General features: G+C 39.3%; 1 protein-coding gene across 4 annotated transcripts; it reads right to left on the reverse strand.

Annotated features, from left to right (window-relative positions):
* Positions 1–4,364: 4,364 nt before the first annotated feature.
* Positions 4,365–7,342, reverse strand: LOC145043632 (endonuclease/exonuclease/phosphatase family protein). Of its 4 annotated transcripts, none has more exons than XR_013681084.1 (11): positions 7,111–7,342; positions 6,871–6,982; positions 6,556–6,783; positions 6,386–6,471; positions 6,188–6,303; positions 5,990–6,070; positions 5,574–5,774; positions 5,256–5,413; positions 4,943–5,172; positions 4,712–4,848; positions 4,365–4,590 (listed from the first exon to the last, which is right to left on the reverse strand). XR_013681084.1 is itself a non-coding variant. In XM_078992344.1 (11 exons), the coding sequence occupies exons 1-11, from the start codon at positions 7,216–7,218 to the stop codon at positions 4,510–4,512; spliced, it is 1,557 nt and encodes a 518-aa protein (XP_078848470.1). In that variant the 5' UTR covers positions 7,219–7,342; the 3' UTR covers positions 4,365–4,509. The 4 variants fall into 4 exon arrangements, 3 of the variants coding, with proteins under 3 accessions (XP_078848470.1, XP_078848469.1, XP_078848471.1); XM_078992344.1 differs by having other exon boundaries at positions 4,712–4,867; XM_078992343.1 differs by having other exon boundaries at positions 4,712–5,172.
* Between the last annotated feature and the right edge of the window lie 16,070 nt (positions 7,343–23,412).

Raw genomic sequence — 23,412 nt, forward strand, 5'->3', positions numbered from 1 at the left:
TAGTTTATATGGAAGCTAAAAATAAACTCCTTTTTAACAAAGTGAGGTGTGCTCCTATAAAGACAGACGAACGAGATTCAAGTTTCTATTTTTAGATGGAGTACGTAAACATAGGTCTAAGCAAGGGTGGTCTACTACCGTGTACCCCTAACTCTCTCGTGCAACCCATGTTGTAAAATCTTGCGTCTGCCCCGGGTCTAAGTTAACTTCCTTAGATTTGCTCTTCTATAGGTCTAAGTAAATATAGGTCTAAGTTTCTATTCAACTAGTTGGATTTACTCTTCAATGTTAAACTATATCTTTAATTGTTGCCCTGACATCTTGCTACATTGTTTTGTTTCAATGCATCTCCATCATTCTAAAAAAAATTAATGCTTGAATTTTATAATTAATTTTTTTTACTATTTTTATCTTTTTTCACATGTGATAGCTGTACGTTGTCATTAAATAAAATTCACAAAAAACCCTTATACTTATAATTTTTTACGTTTTACACTAAGTATATTTTGCTTTTATATTATACATATTCATACCGAAAAAACAAAATTTATATATGAAAAAATGTTTAAACAAACATTGTATTTACGTTCTTTTCAAATTGTATTTTTTTTATACAATTTTTTTTCCTATGTAAACGGTTTAAAATGTAAAATTAAGTTTTTTAGAAGTATAAATACATATTTAGAGTATAGATATATTTTTTAAAAGTATAAATACATATTTTTACATTTTTTTAGAAACATTAATATGTTTTTCAGAAATATAAATACATATCTTTATGTATTTAGAAATATATCAATCAAAAATGTTTTATATGCAAAATATATATATATATATATATATATATATATATATATATATATATATATATATATATATATATATATATATATATATAAAAACTTCTATAAATGTAAAAATACATATTTATACTTCTAAGTCTATACTTCTAAATACATACATATTTATACTTCCAAAAGCATGTATTTGTACTTTTAAAATACGTAAAAATATGTGATTATACTTCTAAAAGAAATATGTTTACGTTTTTATAAGTATAACTATTTTTAGAAGTATAACATGTTTTGACGAAGTATAAATATATATTTCGACGTATTTAGAAGTATATTTCATATTAATATGTCTAGAAAACGCAGAAATACGTATTTATACTTTTAAAATGTATCGATACTTCTAAATACGTAAGAATATGTATTTATATATCTAGAAACCTATTTTTAGGTTTTAAACCGTACAAATAGACAAAAAAAAATCTTATACATAAAGAAATAGTATTTCTATAGAATGTAAATACAATATTTGTTTAAACATTTATTTTTTTCATGTATAAATATGTTTTTTTAGCATGAATATAAACATACTTAGGGTAGAAAGTAAAAAAAATTATAAATTTAAAGGTTTTCTTATGAATTTTATTTCATGGTAACCTTAAAACTATATGTAAAGAAGAAAAACAAAATATAAAAAAATTGTATGTTCAAACATTTTTATGTTCGTTAATGCATACAAGCTTACACCATTTTTTTTTTTTTTGATAAACTTGAGGGATCGTGTCAAAAGCCCTTAAAGATATTATCTGCATTTAAAGCTAAAACCTTTTTTTTTTTTTTTTTTAGAGAAAATGATTATAATAACCCTTTTTCTGAGGTTTTTCTACAAAATAGTCAAGAAATATAAAATACAAAAAATAACCATAATTTTCACAGACAACTCTGCGAAAATCGAAATGGCCTGTGGAATTTATTTTTGTTCAAAAACCTAATGACGTCGTTTTGTCATCTGCAAAAATGACATCACCTGCGAAAATCTGTAAAATGCTATATTTTTTGAAAAAGTTTGTATTATCTTGTCATATTGACCCTGAAATCAGAGACCATATTGTCAAAATAAAAAATACGTACCGCAAAAATCCATACAATGTATTCCATACAATTACTATGATAATAAAAAATATATTTAGAGCCAACTGGTATATCTTTTTTTTTGTCTAATTTTGCTAGAAATTTTTTCCAACTTGCACTTTCTATTTTTGTTAACAAAACATGAGTTTCAACATTCCAAATGAGTATGACTTGTCAGCCTCCACATTGGGAATGTGTTGTGTCAAGATATTACAAATAACAACGAAAAAACAGTCCAAACAGATTTTGTATGAAAGAGTTGCAAATGCTCAAAATACGGGAAAAAAAACTAGATTTTAGCACGCCATGTAATTTTTTGTAGATCATTTGGATTTTCATAAATGTGGCCTAAAAAAATTATAACTATTTTGGGTCACTTTTTTTTATTATTTTTTTACTATTTTATAAAAAAATAGAACTTAATAAAAACGGTTATTATTGTCATTCTCTCAAAACTTTAATTATCCTCTCTATTAAATAAAGAACTTTTTGTCACATATCACTCTCATTTATTTTGGCACATATTATTTTGTGGTTATTTTCAATTAATTTTTTTCCACGTGGCATTTTATGGTTTTTTTTTTATTTTATTAATTTCCACATAATATTTAAATATAATAATTGCAATAAATGTAATAATAAATGAATATCAATTTCATTAATTGACTTCCTTCTAATTTTAAAATTTCTAAATTAAAGTTTCATTAATTTCCTTTATTTATTTATCTAAATTATTTGTTTAATTTAAAATAAAAACAAACAATTTAATTTTAATAATTCAGTATTTTTTTCTTATAAATTCAAACTTCTCAAATGTTTAAAATTCATATTTTTTCTTTAAAATTAACTAATATAATACATAGGTCTTACACCTAGTGAATTTATGTTCATCAGTGTAATCATGCATTTTAGGTATTTCAAATACCGAAAAAGACTAAGGGCTGTTATGCTTAATATTTATGTTTTTTGGTCGAATTATAATCTATTCTTTAATTTTTATAGAGATAATGACTTGATAGGGTAAGATATTTTTTGAAATGTACACATTTAGTCATTATTCTTTTTTTCTTGTAAAATAAACTCTTATACTTTATTTTTTGTAACAATGCAGTCCTTGTGACCGGCTATACCCGGTATACCAGTCATATATGAATTTTCTTTTAGGGAAAATGACTTGATAGGGTAAGATAATTTTTGAAATGTACACATTTAGTCCTTATTTTTTTTTTGTAAAATAAACCCTTATACTTTATTAATATGTACACATTAGGTCCTTTTCACCGGATTTTACAGGTTTTGCTGATGTGGAAGTACAACTGGCACTAAATAACAATTAATTAGCTTGTCACCGGAGGTGGGTGATCCTCCAACAACAAGAAAAGGGTGGTGACCCTTCTCTTTCTTGTCTCTCTTCCTTTCGGTTGAACAACAACAGCCAAACACCATTTACCTGTTGTGTTTCTCCGATCTGTCTCTCTTTGCCTCCATCTTTGAGATATGTTGCCAGAAAAAGAAGAAAGAATCGACGAGGGGGCTACTAGAGCAACTCCTCGCCGCCAACTACTGTCTCTACTTCCTTCTGCCTCACCCTTCGACCTTGTTGTTTTTGTCATCATTCCTCCTTGCTACCAGTGATGTGTAGGAACACACAAAGGAGTCACCGGAGATCGGGGTTATCCCTCTTTTTCATGATGAATAAAAGTTGGAAAAATCTCGTTGTGGATATGTGAATGTCACCTAGGTATTTCATTTCAACAAAATAAAAGAAATGAAAAATGACTTGATAGGGTAAGATACTTTTTAAAATGTACACATTTAGTCCTTATTCTTTTTTTTTTTTGTAAAATAAACTCTTCCACGTCAGCAAAACCTGTAGAATCCGGTGAAAAGAACCTAATGTGTACATATTAATAAATGTGTACATTTTACAAGAAAAAAAGAATAAGAACTAAATGTGTACATTTTAAAAAATATCTTACCCTATCAGGTCATTATCTCATTCTCATACCCAACAACAAAAATCATAACACAAAGCCAAATCATCACCTTCTAGTTTCATGCTTAAACTTGAAGTTGTTTTTCTCGGGTTATCTCCAAATAGATTTCAAAACACCCACACAATTAAGGGTCGAAATATGACTTAAAATGCATATTAAGATCAAGTTCGATACCCAAGTCATTGATATTATCGTATGAATCCCACAACATTTATTACCATTAAAAACAAGCATTCAAATAATATATGTTTAGATAAGTCCATGGTTAAGTTCCAAATAATCATAAACTCTTTGTTTTCTCATTTTGCTATATACTTATAGCATACCAAAATAGTTTCCAATAACTTTAAGTAATTGGCATGTAACAAACTAGTAGATATAAACTCTTTGTTTTCTCATATTAATTGTGGGACCGGTTGTTATAACTTTCATAAGATAAATCAGATTTCAACAATAAATTTGTCTCCACAATTTTGGTTGTGGGACCCACTAACAGAAAACGGAATATCAAATCACGAAACATTTGTGTTCGGATCTTTATATTACTTGCTACATACATATACATTAAAATTTATATAAAGACCACAACATCATTTTCCTTGTTTCCGCTTAGATCTTGAATCAGCCCACGAAAAATACCCACAATTCGCTTCAGGATTCGATGCGGGTCCCTATAAAACCAAATTTATTAGACAACATTTTATTTTATTTTTACCCAAAACTTGTTAAATCCATCTTAATTTTATGCATAATTGCAACGTATTTACATTTTCACCCATAACAGCAACATACCTCTGCACGAGCACAAACATAAAACTGTCGACCAAAAGTGGGCCCCGCTTTCTTCACGACCCGAGAAACACATTGTTCGCCGTGACCTTTACACACAGGTATGCTTTTTTGCATGAATTCTTGAATTCTTTTCCACTCTAATAAAGCAATTTTACTCTGATCAGATTGAGATGAATTACAACCGTTGGATTCACTCTCAGATTCACTTTTATTAATCTCAGTTTCACAAACCTCAACAGCATCACTTTTTGAAGTGGTTTGAAAAAAGGACTTGAGTGAGAGCTGTGATGAATGATTCTTTTTTGGTTTTTTCTTCATTTCTGTAAAATTCATTGCATTGATTTTGATAATATCATTTGTTTGAATTGAACTTGTGGAATCAAAAACAGGTCTTTTAACTCCTTTATTATCTTCATGGGCTTTCACTTCCTCTGTTGATTGCCTTCTTGATAACATCGATACTGCAAAATGTTTCTTTTTTTAAATCTTTTGTATGTGCAAAAGACGTAAATACCCTTCTTAAGGCTTAGAAAGTTTTTATTACCAAGAGTTTGCTGACATCCTCTAACTTGAGGACAGTATCTAGTGGATAGAGGCGGAGTGTTATGTGGTTGAATGTCAGGGATTTCTTTTAAACTCATAAAGACAGGGGCATGATCGGAACCTTCCAACTTCATGCTTCCTCCTCCTTTCCATCTATAGCTGCAAGGGTAAAATAGTCATTTACTCACATTCAGACAGTTCATTCAGTCGAAAAAAGAAAAGTCTTTACGTATACAACATATTGCAGAGAGAATGACTTAATAGTAGTAAATAGCCAAGGGATGATGTGTTTGAGGCAGGGGTAAAACGGTAATTTTACCTTGGTGTGGTCCCGGGTTTCCACCGTTTGAATTGTGTTAATATATCACAATCTTTAACATGGCATGAGAAAAAGTTGTGACCTTTGAGATCCTTATTTTCATGTAAGCATGAACCACTAATTAAAATATGATCAATTCTTGAACCAAAATTGAACATTTCACCACCTGTGTTTGTTGACCAACATGTATACGCTTCTTTTCTATAAAAAAAAATTTTAAAAAAATAATATTTAAAAAGTAGTCAAGAAAAAAAAATACATCAATAATTTTTGGTCCAATGACATCAATCAGTCTGAGTCTCAGACTCTCAGTCCAGTGCAGGCTAAAAACAGTACAATCTATTCTGTCATGTCTTGTCCTATGTAAGAAACAGGGACTAAAAGTGTAAATATTAACTACAAGAGTTGTCTTAAACCTTTCAGGATGTTTTCCTCTGAACACATCGAAGAACAAGCCTCCATTTTCCACTAATAAAGATCTAAACCAGCTTCTAAACCTAATAATATTCAAAAATATAGTTTAAACTTTTTCCTTACAAGATTTAACATAAAAAAAAAAAAAAAAAAAAATACGATTATGAACTTTGGATAAAAGTAAGAATTTAGAAGCTCACTCATTATTCTCAAAATCTGGTCCAGCATCACACCTATCTATAGAAGAAGGAGCAATGTTTAAATCACCAACAACAATTATCCTCTTTCCTTTAAGCATAAAAGACTCCCATCTTTTCTATATAACAAATCAAAATAACCAATCAGAAAGAGCCAAGTGTAAATATGTATTTCATGTGTTATATTATTATTATTAAAACCTGGAGTATCTTGTAGAATGAGAGCTTGAATTCAATTCTTTCTGTGTCATCAGATGCAGCTCGAGGCCCATAAATGTTGAAAAGAACTGTAACATTTTATGCTTCAATAACATAACTTTAGAGATATTGAAAATAAATGTTATTTTGAAAAGTAATAGCATGAGACTCACCAAAATGACCATGATCAGTGATAATACAACGCCCCTCATTGTCAATTTTAAGAAGTTCATCTCTGTTAAATCCCTCAAGCCCTTCGACACATGTGAGAAGATCATGTTTTTTGGTTGTAAATCCTTTAGAATTCTCTAGAACGCCAGTGAAACCTTCTTCTGCATCAAGTGGAAGTGCAACTTCATTGCTTGAAAAAGCAGAATTTACTTTGCAAAATGTTGCAACACCTGCGTTAATAAATAAATTGATAGAAGATAACCATCAATCAACATGAATGTGGTTGGGGCATTTTAACGAACAGATTAGCTGCTTACCGGAATAACCAGTGCGGCCTTTTTCAAGAGAACGTGTGCAAGAGAAGAAGGACTCGTACCCATCTGCTGAAACTACGTCGGCTCTTAGTTCTTGTCTAGATAATTTCGTTTCCTTAAAATCCAAAAAGGAAAAGTGAAATCAGGTGATGAAGGGATCGGATAAGTATGAAATTAGGTAGAATTCATTAAGGATAAGAAATAATTTGCAGATACATTAATGGAAAGAGATGGAAAAGGGACCTGAAAGCAGATGATGTCGGAATCAAGAGAATCAAGGAGTTTACGGAGGGAGCCATACTGAGAAATTCGAGGTCTCAGTCCGTTCACGTTATACGTTGCTATCTTCATTCATAACTTAATTACTTCCTCTTCAGCGAGCAAACTCCAACCAGGCAAACCGCCATTGTTGGAGACCTAACGAGGCCTCGAAGTGAAGAATCCCCTTTCCATCAAATACGACGTCGTTTTTTTTTTTCTAATGATGTTTGGTTGTAAATGTTTGTATAAATTTTATAAAAAAGAGTAAAGACAAAATTACAAAAGTGATCGGTTTACCAAAAGTAACAAATTCAATCCCTGTTAATTATTTTTTATGCAAATGGTTCTTGTGATTTACAAAACTTGCATAAATGATCCTTTTTACTAACGTCGTTACTATTCTACCGTTAGGGAATCTGTAAGAGCATTTTCATCTTTTCAAATATAAAAGGACTGAATTCGTGCTTAACCAATTGAGTTGAATACTCTCTTGGTTTATTCTTTCTTAAAACTAATTTATATATTAACAAAAGGGAAAATGACTTATGAGGGTAACTACCTTTTATCCGTGTTCACATATTGGTAACTTCTTTTTTTTGTACATAATAAAGCAACTAACTTGTTTTAACTGTTTAAATTACACCAATATTACCAGCTAATATTTGTTTTAACCGGTAACTCAAAGGGAAAATGATTTAGGAGGGTAACTACCTCTTATCCGTGTTCACATGTTGACAACTTCTTATTTTTTGTACATAAGAAAGCAACTAACTTGTTTTAACTGTGTAACATCCCAAAAATTATGACCAAAATTTTGTATACCGAGAGAGACAGATATGTATACCGAGCGGGGTTCGATGCCAAACTGGGCCTGATGCCGAGCGGGGCCCGATGTCGGAGTATTAAATTAATGGTTTGACAATTATGGTTTTAGTATTAAATTAAAAACGAAATTTTTGTTCATGATTTTTGGGATGTTACACAGTTAAAACAAGTTAGTTGCTTTCTTATGTACAAAAAATAAGAAGTTGCCAACATGTGAACACGGATAAGAGGTAGTTACCCTTCTAAGTCATTTTCCCTTTGAGTTACCGCTTAAAACAAGTATTAGCCGGTAATATTGGTGTAATTTAAACAGTTAAAACAAGTTAGTTGCTTTATTATGTACAAAAAAAAAAAAAGTTGCCAATATGTGAACACGAATAAAAGGTAGTTACTCTCATAAGTCATTTTCCCTTTTTAAAATCGTTAAAACATAAACAATAAATAAATTAAAAAAAACATTTTTTTACATAATTTTTTTTTAAATAAAACAAAATGTATTTTAGTCGTAATATAAAAAAATAGTTTTTTACAAACAAATTGTATATATTTTTATATATTTTTTGTCTTTAAAAAATACATTTTCGTATAAAAAATACGTTTTTGTAAAAAATGTTTTTTATGTCTTTGAAATAGTAATAATTAACACTACTCATGACATAAAAAATGTATAAATTCTTTTGGGTCGCTAGTTCAAACCGTTTTTTCGGTTATATGTATTAAAAACAAATTAACAACGATTTTGTTATGTATCTAAACAATTTATACGGTTTTTTTTATTTCAAGAGTAGTGTTAATAATTGTTACTTCAAAAAGATATATCACTATGTATTTTCATCTTCATTTTAACCATACGATTTAGAATTTGCGATTAAGATTAAATACATATTTAAAAAAACATAAAAAAAAAATTGTATAAATTGTTTAGCTACATATAACCGGATATGTATATATCTTATCTAAAATATGTATTGGTCTAAATCGTATTTAAAAAAACATAAAAAAAACCGTATAAATTATTTAGATACATATAATCGAATATATATATATATATATATATATATATATATATATATATATATATATATATATCTTATTTAAAATATGTATGGTTCTAAATCGTATTTAAAAAACATAAAAAAAAAAAATCGTATAAATTGTTTAGATACATATAACCGAATATATATATATATATATATATATATATATATATATATATATATATATATATATATATATATATATATATATATATATCTTATTTAAAATATGTATGGTTCTAAATCGTATTTAAAAAACATAAAAAAAAACCGTATAAATTGTTTAGATACATAACAAACTTATTCGGTTAAAATACATATAATTGAATATGTATATACCTTATTTAAGATACGTATGGTTTTTTATATGTATTTAAAAAACATAAAAAACATATTGGTCATATATCTTATTTAAAATACATGTTTCATCTTAATCACAAGTTCTAAATCGTATGATTAAAATGAAGATGGAAAGACACAATTATATATCTTTTTGAAATAACAATTATTAACACTACTATTGACATAAAAAAATCATATAAGTTGTTTAGATAGATAACAAAATCATTGTTAATTTATTTTTAATACATATAACCAAAAAAATGGTTTCAGAACTAGCGACTTAAAAGACTTTATACATTTTTTTTATGTTATGAGTAGTTTTTATTATTACTATTTCAAAAACATAAAAAAAAAAACATTTTTTACAAAAAACGTATTTTTTATACGAAAACGTATTTTTCAAAGACAAAAAATATATATTTAACGTAAAATAAATACATAAAAATACATACAATTTGTTTGTAAAAAACTATTTTTTTATAATACGACTAAAATACATTTTGTTTTATTTAAAAAAAATTGATGTAAAAAAATGTTTTTATAATTTATTTATTATTTATGTTTTAACGATTTTATTAATATATAAATTAGTTTTAAGAAAGAATAAACCAAAAGAGCATTTAACTCAATTGGCTAAAACTTTGGTAATTTAAGGGGTGAATGATATGAGTTTGAGCCTTTTGCCTAGCAATTTAATTATTTGTTTCAAAGAAATTTCAAAAATGGTCCCTGTGGTTTAGTAAATATCACGAATTCAGTCCTTTTATACTTGAAAAGACAAAATACCCTTACAGATTCAGTCCCTAACGGCTGAATAGTAACGGCGTTAGTAAAAATGGTCATGTATGCAAGTTTTGCAAACCACAGGAGTCATTTGCATCAAAAAAAAATTAGCAGAAACTGATTTTGCTACTTTTAGCAAACCACATGGACCATTTTTGTAATTTTGTCAATAGTAAATTATATTAATGGCCTTCTAGTAATCTGTGCATTTCATTTTAACTTATTTTTTTTAGACAAAACCTCAAAAATGGTCCCTATGGTTTTCGAAAATATCAAGTTTAGTCCCTAAGTTCAAAAAACCTCACAGATGGTCCCTATGGTTTCAAAACTTTTAACATTTGGTCTTTTTCGCTAACTCCGTTAGCTTTTGGCCGTTAAATGAAGGGCAATTCTGTCATTTCACTTCCACAAGAACCATTTAAGAAGTTTTAACTTTTTTTTTTAAAAAAGAAAAATATATAATTATTTAATATTAAAGGGTCTCACCTCTCTCTCTCTTTCTCTCTCTCTCTCTCTCTCTCTTTTTCTCTCTCTTTCTTTCTCTCTCTCTCTCTCCGTTGCATCTTTTATTCCACTGTAGCCCCATTTTCCTTATTTTACATGGTCCAAATCAACGAAAAGATATCAAAATTTTGAATCTATAGCTCCAAAAGTCATGTTTCGCACCAGAGTCAGTGATTCCAAAGAAATGAACATCGGCAGGGTTATCGCTGAAAAAGGATTTGTATACGAAAAGGAATTGCATCTGACATTAATGAACTCGTTCTCATGGATTCCTCCGGCCGTTGCCTCCTCACATTCGCCGGAAGGTATGTTTGATGTTAAATTGTTAATTGTGTGTTTTTGCTCCGATTAGATTTACTTTCCACATGTCAAGGATTTCAATAACCTAAGTCTACATCAACAGTGCGAGGTTTTTTTGGGTGAGAGGATGGAAGGTGATAAGCCGATATTAGCGTGAAGAGATCTTCGATCATCAGAAAGTCAAACATAACGGTGGAGATGTTCGACGATCGTTCAGAGGAGTATCATATCGAAGGATGCTTCTCTCAGAGGAACTGCACGATATATGATTCAGCGAAGGAAACAGTGGCGGAGATCAAACGCAAAGTGAATGCGTTTCCCGAAGGAGTAACTCGGAATGTTGATTGCTAGTTGAGCAGTTCGGATAGACTGAAGGCCCTGGAGGGCGGTCCAGGTCTGCTGAAGGTTATGAGAGTGGTCCAGTTTGGCTGAAGGCATGGTAAGGCGGTCCAGTCATGCTGAAGACTTTGCATGTGTCGTTAGATCGGTGCGAGGAAATGGATTGAGTATGTCGCGATATGTTAGCGTTGCAAGGTCTGGCCCCGGATATTGATCACGATCAGTGGAGGTAGTGCATGGACTTGAGAGTCTTCGTGAGTGGATTCAGAGTATGTATGGTGCAGGGGATAGCGGTTATGCCATAATGAAATGGTGTAGTATTGGGTGAGCACCGTGGCACTTGTGGTAGTGTCAAGGCAGCCAAGTGGATCTCCTTGGTAAGGAAAAAGAAAAGGAATGTAGCTCCGAGGGGGAGTGTAAGTCATGGAAGTGAAATCAGTAGTGCGAGGTTATGACTGAGGTGTTTCAATTATGGTTATTGTGCAGTGTGTGCGGCGGTGATATGGAATCACATCCGGTTTGGATGTCTGCCGAGGTCACGGAAGGAAATTCGAGGGTTTAAAGCCAAGAGGCTCGTAAGGGATGCAGGGATGGAGTTTTGGATTCCCAGCTTGATTTCGGTGAAGGAATTGTGTAGTAGTGGTGAAACAACCCCAAAAATATGACCCAAAAATTTCGTTTTTCGATATAATCAAAACCATAATCAGAGTGTCATATAATAAAACCATACGTGATGTATTCCAACATAATAGAAAACACTGTGCGGAAACTGTATCATACTACGGCAAATCAAAACAAACTAAATCAATCCCAGGCTAAAAGCTAAAGCTGTGGTGTGTGCGATGCCGTCACCCCGAGCTCCTCCCTTTGCTTGCGGAAGTACCTGAAACCAAAACTGAAACTGTAAGCACGAAGCTTAGTGAGCTCCCCCAAACTACCACATACCATACAATAACATATGAACACATATTGGGCCTTGCCCACTGCATCGGGCCGAAGCCCGGAAACTGCATCGGACCGAAGTCCGGAACTGACCGGGACCTTGTCCCCTGCATCGGACCGAAGTCCGGAACTAACTGCATCGGACCGAAGTCCGGAACTGACTGGGACCTTGTCCCCTGCATCGGACCGAAGTCCGGAACTAACTGCATTGGACCAATGTCCGGAACTAACTGCATCGGACCGAAGTCCGGAACTGACTGACTGAACATGGCATAGCATAACACATCAACTAGCATAAACACATATACGGCATACTACATCGGGCCGTAGCCCGGAACACATAATACTTAACGCATAAAACATAGCACACAAATCCTGTTCGAGCCACGAAGGCATCGAACATTCTAGCTACTGCATCGGACCTAAATCCGGAAACTACTGCTAACTGAACGGGCCGGCATTGTGGCCTTAGACCCGTTCCTACTGGAAGGAAACTCACCTCGTAAGCTGGCTGCTGAGTGTGTGGCTTGGGAAGCTAACGGCTGCTGCTCCTGAATCTCCTCGGCTACAAGTCCATAAACACACTCAATCAAATACTAAACACTGCACTTGGGGTAAAATGACTCTTTTACCCTTGGTCAAAGTTACTCTTATTTGGACTGACTCGCCGAGTTGGGCCACCCAACTCGCCGAGTCCTACTCTCACTTTTCACTCTTACTCGCTGCTACTCGTCGAGTCTGGCATCGACTCGACGAGTACCCTCTTGATCCAAGAACTCAGACAATCTTCATCCGACTCGCCGAACCGGATGAACAAACTCGACGAGTTGTTCTTGATCTTAAGGAGATTGCCTTGGACTCGCCGAGTTGATGAACAACTCGCCGAGTCCCTCCATCACTGAGTTTACCCTCAACTCGCTGAGTCCACTCTCTAGCTCACTGGGTTCACTCGACACTGGTAAAAATGAAGGAATCGGGGACTCGCGACCCAACTCGCCGAGTCGTTCTTCCCGACTCGCCGAGTTGCCGCCATGCAACTGATTTTTACTCGATTTTGTTTGAATCCAACACATACAATTGATAGATCTGGGTCCAATAAGCTGATTTACCACGTAAAGTTTCCAACTTTACGTGTACAACCTCATGAATAAGGGAAATAAGGCTAAAAGATGCATAAAATGGGTAGATCTATGGTTAATATGCAAAGTAACTCCAAAAAGGCAGTAGATCTAGGCTCTACAACACCCAATCATTCAGATCTAAAGATATCTCGGCCTATTAAGGTATTCATGCAAACATAAGGCTTGGAACAAGCATCAACTAGATCTTAGAAGAGCTTTAATGGAGGTTTAAAGCATATAACAAGAGGGGAAATCCGAAAATACCTCAAATAACTCAGATTTGCCCTTGGATCTTTGCACTACACCTCTTTTCCTTGCTCCTTTCTTCTTCTCCTTCTTCAAACCTTCACAAAATGGAACAAAACACTTAGCTCACACAAGGGAGGATTAGGGTTCTTTCTCACAGTGTTCTCAGGGTGAGGGAGGCGAGAATGGGGGCTATAAGGTGGTTTAAATGGTGGGCAACCCGGGGATTTAGGGTTTCACCCAGACGGATGGACTCGCCGAGTCAGGGATATGGACTCGCCGAGTCCCCGTCTCACGCGTGCTCGAAGTCGCGACCCTACTCGGCGAGTCAGGCTAGGACTCGCCGAGTCCCTCTTGAAAACTTACAACAATTACCAATGAATTAACGTACCGGGAACGGGTCGTTACAATTCTCCCCCACTTGTCTCAGACTTCGTCCTCGAAGTCTGCTACGGCTGGATCTGCAAAAATTTCCGGGTAGTGCGCTCTCATCTCCTCCTCAGCCTCCCACGTCCATTCAGACCCCTTCCGGTGCTGCCACTGCACCTTTACTAGCTGAATTTCCTTGTTCCTCAAGGTCTTGATCTTCCGTTCCAGAATCGCGACCGGTTTCTCAATATAATTCAGACCGCTATCAACCTGGATATCCTCTAAGGGAACGACTGCCGTCTCATCCACCAAACACTTCCTTAAATGCGACACGTGGAAGGTGTTGTGTATCTGACTAAGCTCCTCAGGGAGATCTAACCGATAAGCAACCCGACCCACCCGGGCCAAAACCCTGAAAGGACCAATAAATCTGGGGCCCAATTTGCCCCTCTTCCGGAACCTGATGACACCTTTCCAAGGTGAGACTTTCAGAAGAACCATATCGCCCACCTGGAACTCCAAGTCTGAACGCCTACTGTCGGCGTAGCTCTTCTGCCGACTCTGCGCAGTCTGCAACCTACTACGGATCTGCTGGATCAACTCAGTCGTCTTGAGCACCACTTCGGTGCTCCCTATGACTCGCTGACCGACCTCGCCCCAACAAATTGGGGTCCTGCACTTCCTGCCATATAACATCTCAAAAGGAGGTCGATCAATGCTCGCATGATAACTGTTGTTATACGAGAATTCCGCTAACGGAAGATACGTATCCCAACTGCCCCCAAAATCTAGAACACATGCCCTAAGCATGTCCACAAGAGTCTGAATCGTCCTCTCGCTCTGCCCGTCTGTCTGAGGATGAAAAGCGGTGCTGAAATGGAGACGAGTACCCATCTTGTCGTGGAACCGCTTCCAGAATCTGGACGTGAATCGAACATCTCGGTCCGACACCACCGATACTGGCACCCCATGACATGCCACAATCTCCCGCACATAGATATCGGCTAACTTTTCCGCCGATATACCCTCCTGAATCGGAATAAAATGGGCACTCTTCGTCAACCGATCCACTACTACCCATATCGAGTCCACTCCACGTGCGGTCCTGGGGAGTTTGGTGACAAAATCCATGGTGATATCCTCCCATTTCCACACGGGAATGTCTAACGGCTGCATCTTGCCGTGAGGTCTCTGGTGCTCCACCTTGACCTTCCAGCAGGTCAAACATCTCTCAACATACCAAGCGATGTCCCGCTTCATGCAGGGCCACCAATAATCAGGTCGAAGATCTCGATACATCTTCGTCGCTCCTGGGTGGATAGAAAATCGAGACTTATGAGCCTCGTCCATCAATACTTGCCGTACCCCACCCCAGTACGGTACCCACACCCTACCATGAAGCGTCAACAAACCCCGACTGTCGTAATCAAATGAAGCTACTCGGCCCACTATCCTCTCACACTTCTGCCTCTCCTCCTTGAGGCCCTCCATCTGAGCCTCCTTGATCCGCTCCAACAACGGAGTGATCACTGTCATCCTCATACACAGACCTCTGATAGGGGCCGTCGACACTTTGCGGCTCAGGGCGTCGGCCACCACATTGGCCTTCCCTGGATGATAACGGATCTCACAGTCATAGTCCTTCAGCACGTCTAACCATCTCCTCTGCCTCATGTTCAAACTCGGCTGATCCATAAGATATCGCAAACTCTTGTGATCCGTGTATATAGTACAACGGACCCCATAAAGGTAATGTCTCCAAATCTTGAGGGCAAATACAACTGCCCCCAGCTCCAAGTCGTGGGTAGGATAATTAGCCTCGTGAGGCTTCAACTGTCTCGAGGCATAAGCTACCACATGGCCTCGCTGCATCAATACTGCTCCCATACCTGTGATCGAAGCATCACAACAGACTACGAAATCCTCTACTCCCTCTGGCAAGGTAAGGATCGGAGCCTCGCACAATCTCTGCCTGAGAGTCTCGAACGCCGCCTGCTGCTCAGGCCCCCAACGAAAAACCACCGACTTCTTGGTTAGTCGGGTGAGCGGCACTGCTATCTTGGAGAAGTCCTGAATAAATCTCCGATAATACCCTGCCAACCCCAGGAAGCTCCGAATCTCTGATGGAGACCTCGGGACCTCCCACTGCATCACGGCCTCAATCTTGGCCGGATCTACCAAAATACCCTTCTGGTTGACGAGATGACCAAGAAACTGCACCTCGCGCAACCAGAACTCACACTTGGAGAACTTTGCGAAAAGTCTCTCCCTCCTCAAAGTCTCCAACACCTCCCGCAGGTGCTCCTCGTGCTGCCCCTGTGTCTTGGAATACACCAAGATGTCATCTATAAACACTATCACCGACCGATCCAGCATCAGTCTGCACACGCGGTTCATGAGATCCATGAACGCGGCTGGGGCATTGGTGAGCCCAAATGGCATCACCACGAACTCATAATGACTATACCGGGTCCTGAAAGCAGTCTTCTGTACATCCTCATCTCTAACCCTCATCTGATGATAACCGGAGCGTAGATCGATCTTGGAGAACCAAGACGCTCCCTGAAGCTGATCAAACAAGTCATCTATCCTCGGAAGTGGGTAACGGTTCTTCACCGTTACTTTGTTCAACTCCCGATAATCAATGCACATACGATGCGACCATCCTTCTTCCTCACAAATAAGATCGGCGCTCCCCAAGGCGAACTGCTCGGCCGAATGAAACCCTTGTCTAACAGCTCCTGAAGCTGTGTAGACAACTCCTGCATCTCAGGGGGAGCAAGTCGATACGGTGCTTTGGCTATTGAAGCCGCACCAGGAACTAGGTCGATCCTGAACTCAACCTGCCTCTCTGGAGGTATCCCCGGCAAATCCTCGGGAAACACATCCGGGTAGTCACGAACAATAGGAACATCATCAATCGTCGTCTTGCCCTTCTCCCGGGCATCCAAGATGTAAGCTACAAAACCGGCGCAACCTTGCTGAACATAGCGCCTCGCCCTTGCGGCGGAACAAAAGGTCGGTCCTCGCTGGGGCCTCTCGCCCTGAATCACTATGTCTCCCCCACTGGGAGTGCGAACCCTCACTAGCTGAAGCTCACAATCAATCACCGCCCCATTGGGGCTAAGCCAATCCATGCCCACAATTACTTTATTCCCACACAGGGGAATAGGAACCAGGTCCACTGAAAACTGCTCATCAAATATATGAAGGGAACACCCTCTATGTACTCTGCCGACCCTCACGGTCCTATCATCTGCTATCTCAACCTCTAATGGACAATCCAACTCCCCTGGAGCTCTGCTAAATCTCTTGCTAAGCGCAAGCGATACAAATGATCGGGTAGCCCCCGAATCGAACAATACCAAAGCAGGGATGCCGTTCACCAAGAACGACCCTAAATAAAACATATCATCAAGTAATATTCAAACGATATTATAACAATTAAGAGATGGAGGAAAGATACATACCCGTCACCACATCAGGAGTCGCTCGCGCCTCCTCTGCTGTCATCTGAAATGCCCTGCTCTTCGCCACTGGCGCATCAGATCGGCCCTGCCGGCCATCCGTAATCCTCAAGGTGGCAGGGGCAGGTGCAACCACCTTCCCTGCTGCAGCTAAACTGGGACACTGGGACCTTTTATGTCCCCTCTGATTGCACTGAAAGCAAATCAGATCTGATGCTGTAACCGTAGTAGCAGGGGCCGTACAATCCCTACTCAAATGCCCAGTCCGACCGCACTTGTAGCAGCCGGAACTCCCTGCCTTGCACGCCCCCTCGTGCAATCTCCCACACTTGCCACACCGACCGTGGCTCTGCTGACCCCTAGACTTGTGATCTGAAACCTTGGGCTTTTTGCCCACACTGCCTGAACCCGAAACCGCCTCCGGTTTCCTCTTCTTCTCCATCTCGAGATCAATCTACCTCTCTCTAGCTCTGGCAATCATGTCGTCCAGCGTTTTACAACTGGACCGGCTCACAAACATGCGGATGTCACTCCGCAACATCTCATGATAACGGGCCTTCTTCATCTCCTCATCGGCTGCATACTATGGAACAAGAAGAGCCCTCTCCCTGAACTTGGCGGTGATCTCCGCCACTGTCTCTGTAGTCTGGGTAAGGTCCTGGAACTCCCTAGCTAACTGCTGCACCTCAATGACCGGTGCAAACTCCGCCCTGAACCTGGTAGAGAAATCAGCCCAGGTCATGGCATCCAATGCCGCATCATCCCCGATGGCATGTCCGACCTCCTCCCACCAATCCCGTGCCCTGTCCTTCAGGAGACAGGACGCCAATCTGACCTTGTCCCCCTCGGGACACCTGCTAGTGCGGAAAGCGTTGGCCACATCCGCCAACCATCTAGTACTCGCTATGGGGTCCCGCGCCCCATGATAGTCTAGAGCCCCGCATGCCCTGAACTCCCTGAACGTAAGTGTGCGCGACCCCATCATGGCCGCCATCTCAGCACGGAAAGTACTCAATCTCTCATCCATCAGCTCTAAAATACCCTCCTTGATCGAACCGAAGATCACAGGAGTCTGCTCCAGTATGATGCGGGTAACCTCAGAAGAAAGGAACTCTCTAGTCTGCTCATCCATCTGCCCGACCTCCGGACCTGATCCCGATCCTGATCCCCCTCCGGCATCTGAGCTGCCGACTGCTGGTCTCGGACGCAAAACTACCATTCTGAAACGTATCATAACAACATCAGAACACTGAAATATCTCAAGGGATCATGACACTGCTACTAGCTTCCCGGTCTTGTCTTGGCCTTCCTTGATTCGAGTACGGATCCTCTGCTTTCAGTAGTACGGGCCCATACTACCTTCCACATCTATCCGTACTTTCCTCAAGAACTGCCTTGACTCCACCAAGTCACTTCTACTACTGCTATTCTCTGCTACTCTCATCCTAGGCTTACCCTAGGGAAACCTCAAGCTTAACACGACTGGTCCTCAGCTGCTGTAGGTCTCCTCATAATGCCAGTTAGCCACCACCTAAACACCATCACATGTGATGAGGATCAGATAATCCTTCAAGTAAAAGATCCGTCCCTACAACGGTTGGACTCAAACAAGAGCTGCGCAATAGGGCCAGTTCCAGCACTCTGGGATTATTCAAACCTGATCACATGTGGTGTGACGTGTTCACCTAATGGCTAACTCCCACTACTCAGAACCCCACAAAGCACGAAGCAAGCAGCATTCGGACAAGGGAACCAGACTCAAGCAAAACTATCCTCGTAACAAGAAACGGCACTAGCATAGGATGCTAAGCTCATACTATCAGGCATAACCTAAACAGGCTATCCTACTGCTGTCTACTCAATTCTAGCATGCAATACTCATAAAGCTGTAACACATAAGCAGGCACATAAGGCATTCTCCTAGATCCTTAGCCCTATACTAGCATGCTGTTCTACTGAAACTGAAACTGAACAAATAACTTGTATGGGTAATTTGGGAGTACTTACTTGAGCTCGGCTGACCGCATGCACACACCTTTATCTTGTTAAAAACAATTCTTTCTTTCTAAGTGCTTTCAAAATTCTTTTTGTAAAACATTTTTATTTTACTAAAAGCTTTTATTTCCCTTAGTTTAAGTTCAGGTACACCTGGAAGTGTATCCGAATCCCTCAAACCAGGGCTCTGATACTAACTTGAAACAACCCCAAAAATACGACCCAAAAATTTCGTTTTTCGATATAATCAAAACCATAATCAGAGTGTCATATAATAAAACCATACGTGATGTATTCCAACATAATAGAAAACACTGTGCGGAAACTGTATCATACTACGGCAAATCAAAACAAACTAAATCAATCCCAGGCTAAAAGCTAAAGCTGTGGTGTGTGCGATGCCGTCACCCCGAGCTCCTCCCTTTGCTTGCGGAAGTACCTGAAACCAAAACTGAAACTGTAAGCACGAAGCTTAGTGAGCTCCCCCAAACTACCACATACCATACAATAACATATGAACACATATTGGGCCTTGCCCACTGCATCGGGCCGAAGCCCGGAAACTGCATCGGACCGAAGTCCGGAACTGACCGGGACCTTGTCCCCTGCATCGGACCGAAGTCCGGAACTAACTGCATCGGACCGAAGTCCGGAACTGACTGGGACCTTGTCCCCTGCATCGGATCGAAGTCCGGAACTAACTGCATCGGACCGAAGTCCGGAACTAACTGCATCGGACCAATATCCGGAACTAACTGCATCGGACCGAAGTCCGGAACTGACTGACTGAACATGGCATAGCATAACACATCAACTAGCATAAACACATATACGGCATACTACATCGGGCCGTAGCCCGGAACACATAATACTTAACGCATAAAACATAGCACACAAATCCTGTTCGAGCCACGAAGGCATCGAACCTTCTAGCTACTGCATCGGACCTAAATCCGGAAACCACTGCTAACTGAACGGGCCGGCATTGTGGCCTTAGACCCATTCCTACTGGAAGGAAACTCACCTCGTAAGCTGGCTGCTGAGTGTGTGGCTCGGGAAGCTAACGGCTGCTGCTCCTGAATCTCCTCGGCTACAAGTCCATAAACACACTCAATCAAATACTAAACACTGCACTTGGGGTAAAATGACTCTTTTACCCTTGGTCAAAGTTACTCTTATTTGGACTAACTCGCCGAGTTGGGCCACCCAACTCGCCGAGTCCTACTCTCACTTTTCACTTTTACTCGTTGCTACTCGTCGAGTCTGGCATCGACTCGACGAGTACCCTCTTGATCCAAGAACTCAGACAATCTTCATCCGACTCGCCGAGCCGGATGAACAAACTCGACGAGTTGTTCTTGATCTTAAGGAGATTGCCTTGGACTCGCCGAGTTGATGAACAACTCACCGAGTCCCTCCATCACTGAGTTTACCCTCAACTCGCTGAGTCCACTCTCTAGCTCACTGGGTTCACTCGACACTGGTAAAAATGAAGGAATCGGGGACTCGCGACCCAACTCGCCGAGTCGTTCTTCCCGACTCGCCGAGTTGCCGCCATGCAACTGATTTTTACTCGATTTTGTTTGAATCCAACACATACAATTGATAGATCTGGGTCCAATAAGCTGATTTACCACGTAAAGTTTCCAACTTTACGTGTACAACCTCATGAATAAGGGAAATAAGGCTAAAAGATGCATAAAATGGGTAGATCTATGGTTAATATGCAAAGTAACTCCAAAAAGGCAGTAGATCTAGGCTCTACAACACCCAATCATTCAGATCTAAAGATATCTCGGCCTATTAAGGTATTCATGCAAACATAAGGCTTGGAACAAGCATCAACTAGATCTTAGAAGAGCTTTAATGGAGGTTTAAAGCATATAACAAGAGGGGAAATCCGAAAATACCTCAAATAACTCAGATTTGCCCTTGGATCTTTGCACTACACCTCTTCTCCTTGCTCCTTTCTTTTTCTCCTTCTTCAAACCTTCACAAAATGGCACAAAACACTTAGCTCACACAAGGGAGGATTAGGGTTCTTTCTCACAGTGTTCTCAGGGTGAGGGAGGCGAGAATGGGGGCTATAAGGTGGTTTAAATGGTGGGCAACCCGGGGATTTAGGGTTTCACCCAGACGGATGGACTCGCCGAGTCAGGGATATGGACTCGCCGAGTCCCCGTCTCACGCGTGCTCGAAGTCGCGACCCTACTCGGCGAGTCAGGCTAGGACTCGCCGAGTCCCTCTTGAAAACTTACAACAATTACCAATGAATTAACGTACCGGGAACGGGTCGTTACAAGTGGTTAATCCTGAGGGATGTTTTAAGGGTCGTCAGTGTGATGAGTTTTCCTAACCTGAGGGTGCTAGAGCTAGTTCAACATGTGCATGTGATTGCAAGAGGAGAACTTATGGGAGTTGCTCTGAAGAATGTATCTTTATGTTAGTATGGAATGGATAGAGTTGGACTCGGATCGGGAATCCGGTGGTGCATAGTTATTTATAGCTCATATGGGTCGAGTGATGGTTGTGATTTGGAGCAGTGTTGCATCATGGGTGGTACTCAATTGTTAGGTGTGGTTATCAGAGGGTAAAGTCGGTAGCCAGCTTGTGACGGTGGTCAGGACACCGCGAGAAAGGAGAAAGTGAGTTTCTGGTTTCCATGGTTGTGCTTTGAGGAGCCTGGTTGGGTTAATGTCAGGAGTTGTAATGCGAGAGAATTTCTAGAGTTGAGTTGCCGCAGACTTCGAGGACGAAGCCTAATTTAAGTGGGGGAGAATTGTAACATCCCGAAATATCAAGAGTAGAGTTGAAGGGCTAAAAGTGTAATTTTGAAGGGGCAACTCGCCGAGTCCATGGGTGGACTCGGCGAGTAGAGTCGCGACTCAGGTCGCGTGTTAAGTGGCCAACTTGGCGAGTCCAAGGCTGGACTCGGCGAGTAGGCGCTGTGTGAAGAAAACCCTAAATTCAGGGGATGAGCCCTATATAAAGGACATTATACCCTCTCCCCAGCCTCCTTACCTTCCCTTGAAGTCCAGAAACCCTAGATATGCGTTTGTAAAGGTTTTGAGTGCATTTGAGCCTTGGAGAAGGAAGTTGGAAGAAGATCTTGGAGAGTTAGGAGGCTTGGAGCAAGGGGCTTTGCTTAGATTTGGATTCCTTGCTGTTGGGGGGCTTCATTTTGAGGTAATATCTCATTCTTTGGGCTGCTATTCTTTTAGATTCATCATTTTGGGTTACATGGGAAGTTTGGCTTGTGGTATATAGAGTTTGAAGGTTAGATCTGAGGTTGCTACCTCAGATCTGGAATGGAGAGGGTCTAGAGTGCATTAAAGTCCCTGTTAATGAGTGATTGGTGAAGCTATCTTGTCCCAAACCTTAGCCTAGAGTGTAAAATGCCTAGATCTCTTTGGATTCACGTAAAGTTTGCCACTTTACGTGATAGATGGGTTGTAGAAGGGTAGATTTATGTTTTGGATCATCTGCATGGCCTGGAAAGCTTCTGTATGGGTTAAGATCTAGCGGTACTCGGCGAGTACCAAAGGTGTACTCGGCGAGTTGCTTGAAGATGGAATGGAACTCGGCGAGTTGGAAGAACAACTCAGCGAGTAGGTTGAAGATAGCCTTGGACTCGGCGAGTCTGGTCGTGAGGTCCTAATATTCTTCTGGTTGAGTCATGAATTAGCGAGTCAAGAGAGGACTCGGTGAGTTGAGTGTGAGGGGACTCAGAGTTACGAGACTCGGCGAGTCTCGGGGTGACTCGGCGAGTTGAATCGCTGATTGGGGAAGTTCTAAGCATGGGGACTCGACGAGTCATTGGGTTGACTTGGCGAGTAGAGTCAGTTAGGAGGTTGACTTTGACTTTGACTTTGACCAAGGGTTGAGCAGTTGACTTCCAGGGGTAATTTGGTAATTATTGGATTCAGTCTTTGGGTATTGACAGTGGTGGAGTTCAGGTCGGAGGTTGCAACAGCGTGATCTTATCCTTTTCAGTCAGCAGTTGCGAGGTGAGTT

Source organism: Lactuca saligna, chromosome 4, assembly GCF_052625555.1.
Source record: "Lactuca saligna cultivar CGN05327 chromosome 4, ASM5262555v1, whole genome shotgun sequence".
Taxonomy (NCBI): domain Eukaryota; kingdom Viridiplantae; phylum Streptophyta; class Magnoliopsida; order Asterales; family Asteraceae; genus Lactuca; species Lactuca saligna.